We start from the raw sequence: 12,510 nt of genomic DNA on the forward strand, positions 1-12,510 counted from the left end.
AGTTGATTTAAGCAGAGGAGAAATGTTTCAACATGCCTGCAGATAGAGCAGGAAAGCCTCACAAAGGCAACGAGACACTCGAGCCACTCTTTCTAAGTGTGCTGTAAAATTAGGAGAGGTGGATCTGGTAAATAATATAACACATCCTCAGCCACAACTTTCCCAATATACAAAATACCCTCACACCATCTAATCTGAACCAAAAATTCAAAAGGATAGGCACTATATTTGGTTGTAAATAGAAAACGGTGAGTGAAACAAACTAAAAACTATTTAAAGAATGAGAAACATAATTCACCTCTTTCCAGTTTCCTGGTCATTCTGATGCCTGATATCCAGTTTGTTTTAGTTTCTCTTGACAGAGGGTGCAGCAAATGGCAAAAGCAAGTCATAGCTGATCTGGATCTCTTCCCAAATCTGAGCTCCTTGAGTTCTTAAAGGGCGATGAGGCATTAAGGTCAAACAAATTAGTTTGAGTGCTCAGTACAATTCAGCTGGAATGTTTGATTTTAGTTAAGTTAACCTTTATACCATATTCTTCATTTATTGAAGTAAGTAAACAATCATAACTCTTTTTGCAGATACTTTCATTTGTCTTATGAATGGTAGAGTTTTAACCCATCATCTAGTTTTTGTTCCTTTTTTTCTTTAAGTAGCAGTTGCATAATTCCACTCTGTCTAACAGTATGTTCTGTATCAGTTTGTTCTAATTCTCCATTGAAGCTGTATGATGTTTACACTGATGAAAACATTCAAACCCTTAAGATTCCATGTTTTATATGGCTGAACCATTCCACCAATTGGAAATGTTTAGTGAATCATTTTATGAACACATTTCCCCAAAAATCAGCCTGACATATTTGGTATCTTTGGAAACTTTGAGACCTCCACTAGAATTTTAAATTAAGTTATGTAGAAGAACTTGTCCAGGATCAAATTCATGTAGGATTAATTCAGGAGCTGTAGCCTATGCACATTGTATTCTAAAGTCCCAAGCTGCTACTCTTCCCTTCCTCCCATCAGTCTTTCATGTTAACGGGCTGCTAACTGCTGGCTCCATCAGAGAGCCCGCTCTCCTCCCAGGGTACAGGAGGTAGTATGGGGTGGAGGGGCTGAGGAGGGGGGTAGGGCCAAATGGCCTCATAGGATTAGCAGCATTGTCAAGGCTACACCGTAACTCCAATCACCTCTGCAATCTCCCGATTGGTTCTCAATACACAACCAGAGCTGCCAGGACGGGACCTGTTTGTCTGCTCTTCCATCCCCCCATGCCCCTTTGAAATTCAGCTCACTGTCCTTCAACTTGGACTGAAAGAGAGAGACTATTTTATGCATGTCAGACCTACAAACACAGTGCTCACCTCCAGGCGCTGGATCATCACACATATTTGCACAATGATAATAAAGATATTCTATTTTTCTATTTTACCATTGAGTCCTAGGTAGATTAGTATGTATTTGGGGGTATCTACAAAATCATAGAAGCAATTGTTGTTTTTGAGTCCCTAGAAGTCTGTTCAAGATCACTCATAACAACAACAACAACAACAACAACAACCAGGCCAATATTACAGTCTATGTTCCCATTTAAAGGGATTATCTTTCACATCTCTATAAAGATATTCTTAGAATAAAATCTACACAGTCCCATAAAATGGCAACTGAACAACATCAGGTAATATTCTTACCTGCCCCCTCAGTCTGTTCCAAATACACACCCCTTGGCTGTTCAGACCACACCCTTTCTGTGGTGACCAATCAGGTTCAAGGCTCAAACTTTTCAAGGGTAGAGACCCCCGGTGAATTTGACTTCAGTGTTAGATCATCTGAAAGCAGCACTTTGTTTCAAGACTTTCTGCGTAGGTGTTGATAACAGGAGGACACAGTACCATGCAACACATCTCTGGTAAGTTTGATTTCATTAGATCTAACTATTCTGTATGAGCATGCAAGTGCAATGTGGCACTGGGCTGTAATGATTCGTTCACTTTGGGCTAAATGCCATGCAGTATAACAGCAGTGTTTGATTTTCTGTACTTTACTTTCAACTACAAAAAGACACTTCTTCAATGATTTGAAGAGGAATTAAGAATTGAAATAGGATGTGCAAAACTATTCTGACCTATGATATGATCAAGTTCTGCATGCTTTGTGAGAATTTTCCTGTTTTGTATATATTGTATGTTTTGTGTATTTTCTCCACAGAATCCAAATCGTATCTGAGCATGCCCCGGTCCCCTCCAGCAGCTGACTCATACCAGCAGGGCTGCATCAGGATGACCCTAGAGAACGCTGATCTCTGGAAGTCCTTTCACAGCATTGGAACAGAGATGATTATAACAAAGCATGGAAGGTAACAGCACTGGCCACTGCTTTGTATCATTTATCACACACACAACCTACAATAATTATGCAAATGTTGCAACATTACTGTGAAAGAGACTGTGACTGCACATATTTTACAATTCAATGACTCATCATGACTTTGTGTACTTGTTTCAGGAGAATGTTTCCACACTGCAGCATCAGTCTATCTGGGCTCCAACCTTTTGCCAATTACGTCATCATGATGGATATGGTGCCTGCAGACAGCTTCAAATACAAGGTAAATTCATAATTCAACACACACTGAATACTGTATGCACTGTTGTTGACAACATTTGGGGATTGAATCCAGCAGATTGCAGAATTTAAAATGCAGCCAGGCACTGGACTGCCCACTCTGGGCCATTCCCCGCTGCATATCAAAGCCTTTCATTGCTTCCTGTTTGTGCACTCTCGGCTGGAGGCCCAATCAATTAGCATCCCTCCTTATTCACAATGAGTGAATGAGGAGCAGTCAGCCATCCATACATTCAACGGCTCCTTACACCTACTGCTGTGGCCCATTTGGTCACAGATATTGCTTTTAGCACAGACTTGGAAAAAAAGAGGCACAAAAGTACTGTAACAGACCATTGAAAAAACATAAAAAAACACTTTCTACAAATTCACCACCACAACTGGGTGGTGGTGAATTTGTAGAAAGTGTTTTTTTTATGTTTTTTCTTTACTTTATTTTATGATCATTTACATGATCAGAAAGATAAGAACCCCTCTGTATATTGTGACACAATGTGAAGAATAACCCTGTAGCCTAATAAATTCTGCAAACAAAGTTGTATGCATCACTGCTCTCTTGCATTCCATCCATCATTATGAGATGAAAAAAGAGGTATTGCATGCTTCATGAAGACTTCTAATTAACCAGACATGTCCTCAGGTCATACACTTTTGGTAACCTTGCACCCCCCATTTCTCTGTAGTGGAAAAAGGAGCAGTGGGAGGTGGCGGGTAAGTCAGAGCCTCAGCCGCCTTGTCGGACATACATGCACCCAGACTCCCCGGCCCCAGGATGTCACTGGATGAAGCAGTCATTGTCTTTTCTCAAGATGAAGCTCACCAACAACACCTTGGACCAGCATGGCCATGTAAGACATAATCTTACATACAGAGTTAAAATGATTAAAATATAATGCTATGTATGTTTTTTTTTACTGAACTCAGTTTTGCTCTTCTTACCCATCAGATCATCCTGCACTCCATGCATCGCTACTATCCCAGGTTTCACATCACCCAGGCAGACAGTCCTTACACTGTCCGCTGGGGCCCATTTCAGACCTTCTCCTTCCCAGAGACGACATTCACTGCAGTGACCGCTTACCAAAACCCAAAGGTAATAAAACTGTACAGCAGTTTTACCAAACATTAATCCAACACAAATGGGATGGGTTTGATTAGAACTGCACCACCAACAGTTTGAAAACAATTTGTTTTTGCTTTTTAAGATCACCAAATTGAAGATCGACCACAACCCCTTTGCTAAGGGATTCAGGGAGGGAGGCACCCATTCCCACAGCAAAAGGTAAGAATAAATAAAAATTGTAAATATTATTTTTGTTGTATTCTTCACATTTGTAATTACTGCATAGCCAAAATGTTTTTTTTTCTTTTTCATTTCTTTTTTTTTTTACTATAGTTTTAAGCCAAAATAAACATAAACAACAGGGGGAAATTAGAATGGGCAGAAAAGTGTAATACAAATTAAATGTTCTAATTTCTTCTATAGGTGTCGTTCAAATAGAAGCCCTCCTGCAAAAAGAGCTGCACTGGACAGAAAATCTCTTTGCAACAGTCATCCAGGTAAGTTTGTAATTATTAAGTCATTTTCAAGTTTTTACTCACACAGCTTGTATGAAATCATACTACACAACAGTTAAAATTCCAGGTAGTATGCAAACTTTAGGTCAATGTGCCAGACCTATTAAACATTGTATTTCCCTTTTAGACCTGCAGAGGATGCCCTCCCCCTCTCAGCCAGCAGAAGCAGGGAAGGATCATGCTTCCACACAGCAGCCATTGAAGGGGGGTAACCTCTCAGCCGTGGAGCAGGACCCATCTGAGAGTCTACACGCTGAGCCCCTGGAGCTGCACGAGTATGACTACAGCTGTGAAGAACAGATGGTGCCTGCATCCGTGCCATATCAGCCCTACAGGTATGATTTAAGATACCCAGGATGAGGTCATATCCAATGACTCTTGGACAGTACAGAAAAGATAAAATGCAAATTAATGGTCCACGAAATTTAACCTCTATGTCACTCTTACATTTCTATAGATCTCTAGAGTATGCCAGATATCCACTGCCTTCTAATGACGTTGATGCTGCGCACAACCTCGTCCACCCTCCACCTCATCCACTCGCCACAGCTGAACACAACCCCCAACAACATGGCTACTACCATCATCCTCACCACCACAGTCATGCCGCGGATTGGAGCCAGTACCCACTCTTCTCCTACTCCTGTTGGTGAACTTTGACCCTCTGAAATAGTGTCATCATTGATGGAGGATAAAACCACTAAAACCTTGAAGGATTGCTGTTATTATGAGTGGACCAGCAACTGACTGATGGGCCACTCCAGCAGTTTATGTTTAAAGTGTATATTTGTGTATTGTTTCATGTATTTCCACTGGGCTTGTACTGTATGTGGGGGTCACTTCATTTTTTGTCCCATTCACTGGGGATTCATGATTTGACACATATGCTAGTTCAGTATGCATGTTTGTCTATACTGGAAAAAACTTGTAATAATACTGTTATGGTATCATATTGAGGTATCAAAGTTTTTTTTGAAAAGCTTCAAAAAGTTTTCCACTCATCTACGGCCAACAGATGGAATCGCTTATAATATTTAAATGACCAGAATGTAATGCATAAAAAGTTTACTTTTATTCAACACCAAACTGAAAGAATATATCGTTTTAGAGACATATTAGACATGTCAAATTGTGTGAGAATCAGTATCTGAGTCAAAAAATTACAAAATTGTACATGGTTTAACTGCTGACACATCTGATTTTTATTGAGATGGTCTGTGCTGAATACATTTGATCAAAATCCATAAACAACATTAAAAGTATACAGCCTCATTGTGAGGCTGTATTGGGGCACAGCGGTGCTTTGGGCAAAATGCATCAGTGTGCTACGATGCTCACAGCAACGATACTAACATGCTGATGTTTAGCAGGTATCATGTTTACTGTGTTCTCCAGCTTAGTTTAGGGTGTAAGCATGCTAAGATTTGATAATGACCATTAAACACAAGGTACAGCTTGCAAACGTATTTGACTCAAAACCACAAATGTCATCCGTTATGGTGGCGCTAGAGAAACAAGTTGTTACATTTTCTGGGAACCATGAAATTCCATCTTGTAGATGTTGAGATATACCACTGGATATGTGAATAATTTGACCTGCTGGTGGAGCTAGAAGAAAACTAAATAGATCACCAATGTCATTAGGATTCATCCGGTAGGGACCAAAAATATCTGTACAAAGATTCATGTCAATGCATCCTATATACTGTATATATTCATTATGCGACATTAAAATGTCCTGGAAATGTTGTATGAGAGTTTGACAATTAAATGTCACAAACACACCAAGTAGGTCTTTAAAGAGTATTTTTTATGAGCAAGCATTAACAAGCATTACACAACAAAAACATATGGGTGAGAAAAGGCACAAGATGGACAATGGAAATAATTCCTGGACTTTATTGTTTTTTTATCCTCGACTGTATTAGATGTCTTTTCGTGTTTATGGCATTTTTGATACAATTAAATAAATCAAATCAAATCAAAAAAGAACAATGAGCAAATGAGAGACTGTCCCACAGCAGCGTCACAGTCTAGCCTGTTAAAGCCAAGAAAGACAGCTAGTGTGGAATTACAATCATAGTCTGGCATAGCTTCCCCAGCAGAAGGCAGGAACTTCTGCGCTGTAAATGTTTTATGAGACAGAGAGAGAGAGAGAGAGAGAGAGAGAGAGAAGCCATGTCTAGGACATTTATTCTACTTCACGAAGCAGACATGCTAAAAAAAAATTCTAGATCACATCAACAATGCATTTTTGTGTGCTATACTTTTTATTAACAACATCACCGTAAAAAAAAAAAGTACATAGTCGTGGTATAGTATGTCGAAAAAAGTCGTAATGATCCATTCTCAAAATGTATTAATTATTTTCTTATAATAATACGTATGTCGAAAAAAAGTCAGTAAAGTATGTCATATGTCATGAAAAATGTCATAAAAAGTCAGAGTTTAGTATGTCATAAAAAATCATAAAACGTCATATTATAGTATGTCGAAAAAAGTGATAAAAAAGTCATAGAATAGTATGTTGAAAAAATGTATAAAAAAGTCATAGTATAGTATATAGTATGTATAGTATTGCCCTCTCAATATGGACATTTTTACACAGTACACAGGACCAGATTGTTCATAGAACGGTCAATATATTCATTATGTTTTGTCATTTACATTTGTGACATTCTTTTTCTTTTGGCCACTTGGACACATAAGTTTGCCCAATTTTCCTTCTAGTATGAAATAAGATCTGATGTGGATTTTAAGATAGAGTCATACTATTGTAAATCGAGTCACAGTAGTCACAGTCACAGTATGTTGAAAAAAAGTGATAAAAAAGGCATAGTATAGTAAGTCAAAAAAAGTCATAGTATAGTATGTCAAAAAAAGTGATGAAGTCATCCTTGTTGAAGCATAGTGTATTGTTCTGCTACAGTAATATGACGTTATCAGTTTCTCCCAGATAAATCCTCATCTTACTATTGTTTTAGTGATAGTAGGTCGAAAAGAATCATGATAAAGTCATACTATTGTAAATGGAGAGAAGTCACAGTACGTAGAAAAAAGTGATAAAAAGTCATACTATAATATGTTAAAAAAGTGATAAAAAAGTCATAGTATAGTATGTCGAAAAAAATTATAAAAAGTCATAGAATAGTATGTCGAAAAAATGATAAAAAAGTCATAGTATAGTATGTTGAAAAAAGTCATAGTCTAGTATGTTGAAAAAAGTGATAAAAAAGTCATAGTATAGTATGTCAAAAAAAGTCATAGTATAGTATGTCGAAAAAAGTGATAAAAAAGTCATAGTATAGTATGTCGAAATAAGTCATAGTATAGTATGTTGAAAAAAGTGATGAAAAGTCATAGCATAGTATGTCGAAAAAAGTGATAAAAAGTGATAGTATAGTATGTTGAAAAAATTTATAAAAAAGTCATAGTATAGTATGTCGATAAAAGTCACAGTATAGTATGTTGAAAAAAGTGCTAAAAAAGTCATAGTATAGTATGTCGAAAAAAGTCATCGTATAGTATGTCGAAAAAAGTCATGAAAAAGTCTTAGTATAGTATGGTGAAATTTCTTTATAAAAAAGTCATAGTATAGTATGTCGAAAAAAGTGATAAAAAAGTGATAGTATAGTATGTTGAAAAAATTTATAAAAAAGTCATAGTATAGTATGTCGAAAAAAGTCATAGTATAGTATGTCGAAAATATTGATAAAAACGTCTTAGCATTTTTATGTCGAAAAAAGTGATAAAAAAGTCGTAGTATAGTATGTCGAAATAAGTCATAGTATAGTATATCGAAAAATGTCATAGTATAGTATGTTGAAAAAAGTGATAAAAAAGTCATAGTATAGTATGTCGAAATAAGTCATAGTATAGTGTCTATGTAAACACGCAGGGCGTCACCTGGATCCACCCTTTACTTTATAGAAACATGCATGCAGGTGAGGTGGCTGAGTGCTTAAGACAAAGAACTGCTAATCTGTTGTTCTCTGCACGCGTGGGTTCGAATCCCATCCTTGTGGAAGCGTAGGGAATTCTTCTGCTACAGTTAGATGTAAACATTATAACTGGCTCCCAGATAAATCATCATCTTATTATTGTTTTGGTATGTAGATAGCATGTCGAAATAAGTCATAGTATAGTATGCTGAAAAATTTCATAGTATAGTATGTCGAAAAAATTTATAAAAAAGTCATAGTATAGTATGTCGAAAATATTGATAAAAAGTCATAGTCTAGTATGTCGAAAAAAGTGATAAAAAAGTCATAGTATAATATGTCAAAATAAGTCATAGTATAGTATGTTGAAAAAAGTGATGAAAAAGTGATAATATAGTATGTCGAAAAAAAGTGATAAAAAAGTCATAATATAGTATGTTGAAAAAAGTCATAGCATAGTATGCCAAAAATATTGATAAAAAAGTCAAAGTATAGTATCTCGAAAAAAGTGATAAAAAAGTCATAGTATAGTATGTCGAAAACATTTATAAAAAAGTCATAGCATAGTATGTCAAAAAAAGTGATAAAAAAATTCATAGTATAGTATGTTGAAAAAAATTATAAAAAAGTAATAGTCTAGTATGTGCAAAATACTGATAAAAAAGCCACAGTATAGTATGTCGAAAAAAGTGATAAAAAAAGTCTTAGTATAGTATGGCGAAACTTTTTTATAAAAAAGTCATAGTATGGTATGTCAAAAAAAGTGATAAAAAAGTGATAGTATAGTATGTTGAAAAAATTTATAAAAAAGTCATAGTATAGTATGTCGAAAAAAGTCATAGTATATAATGTCGAAAAAAGTGCTAAAAAAGTCATAGTATAGTATGCCGAAAAAGTGATAAAGTCATTGTATAGTATGTTGAAAAATGTCATAGTATAGTATGTCGAAAATATTGATAAAAAAAGTCATAGTCTGGTAATATGTCGAAAAAAGTCATAGCATAGTATGCCAAAAAAAGTTGATAAAACAGTCATAGTATAGTATGTTGAAAAATGTTATAAAAAAGTCATAGTATATTATGTCGAAAATAGTCATAGTATAGTATGTCGAAAAATGTCATAGTATAGTATGTTGAAAAAATTGATGAAAAGTCATAGCATAGTATGTCGAAAAAAGTGATAAAAAAGTGATAGTATAGTATGTTGAAAAAATTTATAAAAAAGTCATAGTATAGTATGTCGATAAAAGTCACAGTATAGTATGTTGAAAAAAGTGCTAAAAAAGTCATAGTATAGTATGTCGAAAAAAGTCATCGTATAGTATGTCGAAAAAAGTCATGAAAAAGTCTTAGTATAGTATGGTGAAATTTCTTTATAAAAAAGTCATAGTATAGTATGTCGAAAAAAGTGATAAAAAGTGATAGTATAGTATGTTGGAAAAAATTATAAAAAAAGTCATAGTATAGTATGTCGAAAAAAGTTGCATAGTATAGTATGTCGAAAAATATTGATAAAACGTCTTAGCATTTTATGTCCGGAAAAAGTGATAAAAAAGTCGTAGTATAGTATGTCGAAATAAGTCATGGATAGTATGATCGAAAAATGTCATAGTATAGTATGTTGAAAAAAGTGATAAAAAAATCATAGTATAGTATGGAAAGAGTCATAAGTATAGTGTCTATATAACCCGCGGGGCATCACCTGGATCCACCCTTTACTTTATAGAAACATGCATGCAGGTGAGGTGGCTGAGTGCTTAAGACAAAGAACTGCTAATCTGTTGTTCTCTCTGCCGCGTGGGTTCGAATCCCATCCTTGTGGAGGCGGCCGGGCTTCTGCTACAGTTAGATGTAAACATTATAACTGGCTCCCAGATAAATCATCATCTTATTATTGTTTTGGTATGTAGATAGCATGTCGAAATAAGTCATAGTATAGTATGCTGAAAAATTTCATAGTATAGTATGTCGAAAAAATTTATAAAAAAGTCATAGTATAGTATGTCGAAAATATTGATAAAAAGTCATAGTCTAGTATGTGCCAAAAAAGTGATAAAAAGTCATAGTATAATATGTCAAAATAAGTCTAGTATAGTATGTTGAAAAAAGTGATGAAAAAGTGATAATATAGTATCAGAAAAAAGTGATAAAAAAGTCATAATATAGTATGTTGAAAAAGTCATAGTAGTACGCAAAAATTAATAAAAAGTCAAAGTATAGTATCTCGAAAAAGTGATAAAAAAGTCATAAGTATAGTATGTCGAAAACATTTATAAAAAAGTCATAGCATAGTATGTCAAAAAAGTGATAAAAAAATTCATAGTATAGTATGTTGAAAAAAATTATAAAAAAGTAATAGTCTAGTATGTGGCAAAATACTGATAAAAAAGCACAGTATAGTATGTGCGAAAAGGGAGAAAAAAGTCTTAGTATAGTATAGGCTGAACCTTTTTTATAAAAAGTCATAGTATGGTATGTCAAAAAAGTGATAAAAAAGTGATAGTATAGTATGTTGAAAAAATTTATAAAAAAGTCATAGTATAGTATGTCGAAAAAAGTCATAGTATATAATGTCGAAAAAAGTGCTAAAAAAGTCATAGTATAGTATGCCGAAAAAGTGATAAAGTCATTGTATAGTATGTTGAAAAATGTCATAGTATAGTATGTCGAAAATATTGATAAAAAAGTCATAGTATAGTATGTTGAAAAAATTGGTAAAAAGTCATAGTATAGTATGTCGAAAATATTGATAAAAAAGTCATAGTATAGTATGTCGAAAATATTGATAAAAAAGTCATAGTCTAGTATGTCGAAAAAAGTCATAGCATAGTATGCCAAAAAAAGTTGATAAAACAGTCATAGTATAGTATGTTGAAAAATGTTATAAAAAAGTCATAGTATATTATGTCGAAAATAGTCATAGTATAGTATGTCGAAAAATGTCATAGTATAGTATGTTGAAAAAATTGATGAAAAGTCATAGCATAGTATGGCCGAAAAGAAGTAAAAAAGTGATAGTATAGTATGTTGAAAAAATTTATAAAAAAGTCATAGTATAGTATGTCGATAAAAGTCATAGTATAGTATGTTGAAAAAAGTGCTAAAAAAGTCATAGTATAGTATGTCGAAAAAAGTCATCGTATAGTATGTCGAAAAAAGTCATGAAAAAGTCTTAGTATAGTATGGTGAAATTTCTTTATAAAAAAGTCATAGTATAGTATGTCGAAAAAAGTGATAAAAAAGTGATAGTATAGTATGTTGAAAAAATTTATAAAAAAGTCATAGTATAGTATGTCGAAAAAAGTCATAGTATAGTATGTCGAAAATATTGATAAAAACGTCTTAGCATTTTTATGTCGAAAAAAGTGATAAAAAGGTGCGTAGTATAGTATGTCGAAATAAGTCATAGTATAAGTATATCGAAAAATGTCATAGTATAGTATGTTGAAAAAAAGTGCGCAAAAAAGTCATAGTATAGGTATGTCGAAAAAGAGTCATAATTATGTCGAAAAAAAGTCATGAAAAAGTCTTGAGTAATAGTATGCGGAAATTTTTTTATAAAAAAGTCATAGTATAGTATGTCGAAAAAAGTGATAAAAAAGTGATAGTATAGTATGTTGAAAAAATTTATAAAAAAGTCATAGTATAGTATGTCGAAAAAAGTCGTAGTATAGTATGTCGAAAATATTGATAAATAAGTCATAGTATAGTATGTTGAAAAAATTTATAAAAAAGTCATAGTATAGTATGTCGAAAAAAGTCATAGTATAGTATGTCGAAAAAAGTGCTAAAAAAGTCATAGTATAGTATGTCGAAAAAAGTCATAGCATAGTATGTCAAAAAAAGTGATAAAAAAATTCATAGTATAGTATGTCGAAAAAATTTATACAAAAGTAATAGTCTAGTATGTGGAAAATACTGATAAAACAGCCATAGTATAGTATGTCGAAAAAAGTGATGAAAAAGTCTTAGTATAGTATGGCGAAATTCTTTTATAAAAAAGTCATAGTCTAGTATGTCGAAAAAAGTGATAAAAAAGTGATAGTCTAGTATGTTGAAAAAATTTATAAAAAAGTCATAGTATAGTATGTCGAAAAAAGTCATAGTATAGTATGTCGAAAATATTGATAAAAACGTCTTAGCATTTTTATGTCGAAAAAAGTGATAAAAAAGTCGTAGTATAGTATGTCGAAATAAGTCATAGTATAGTATATCGAAAAATGTCATAGTATAGTTTGTTGAAAAAATTGATAAAAAGTCATAGTATAGTATGTCGAAAAAAGTGATAAAAAAGTGATAGTATAGTATGTTGAAAAAATTTATAAAAAAGTCATAGTATAGTATGTCGAAAAAAGTCGTAGTATAGTATG

General features: G+C 33.5%; 1 protein-coding gene across 1 annotated transcript; it reads left to right on the forward strand.

Moving 5' to 3' along the window:
* The first annotated feature begins 1,775 nt into the window (after positions 1-1,775).
* Positions 1,776-4,913, forward strand: LOC120545750 (T-box-containing protein TBX6L-like). Its single transcript, XM_039780309.1, has 9 exons — positions 1,776-1,906; positions 2,206-2,353; positions 2,503-2,605; positions 3,306-3,470; positions 3,569-3,715; positions 3,828-3,904; positions 4,109-4,182; positions 4,328-4,535; positions 4,658-4,913. Exons 1-9 carry the CDS (start codon positions 1,891-1,893, stop codon positions 4,851-4,853), a joined length of 1,134 nt encoding a protein of 377 aa, XP_039636243.1. The 5' UTR covers positions 1,776-1,890; the 3' UTR covers positions 4,854-4,913.
* Positions 4,914-12,510: the final 7,597 nt, after the last annotated feature.

This window comes from Perca fluviatilis, chromosome 17 (genome assembly GCF_010015445.1).
Source record: "Perca fluviatilis chromosome 17, GENO_Pfluv_1.0, whole genome shotgun sequence".
Lineage (NCBI taxonomy): Eukaryota > Metazoa > Chordata > Actinopteri > Perciformes > Percidae > Perca > Perca fluviatilis.

Bases quoted from the DNA above. Each gene is read 5' to 3' on its own strand.
- LOC120545750 (XM_039780309.1), top strand. The intron at 3,471-3,568 runs GTAAGACATAAT...CTTACCCATCAG, and splicing joins CCTTGGACCAGCATGGCCAT to ATCATCCTGCACTCCATGCA. The intron at 4,536-4,657 runs GTATGATTTAAG...ACATTTCTATAG, and splicing joins GTGCCATATCAGCCCTACAG to ATCTCTAGAGTATGCCAGAT.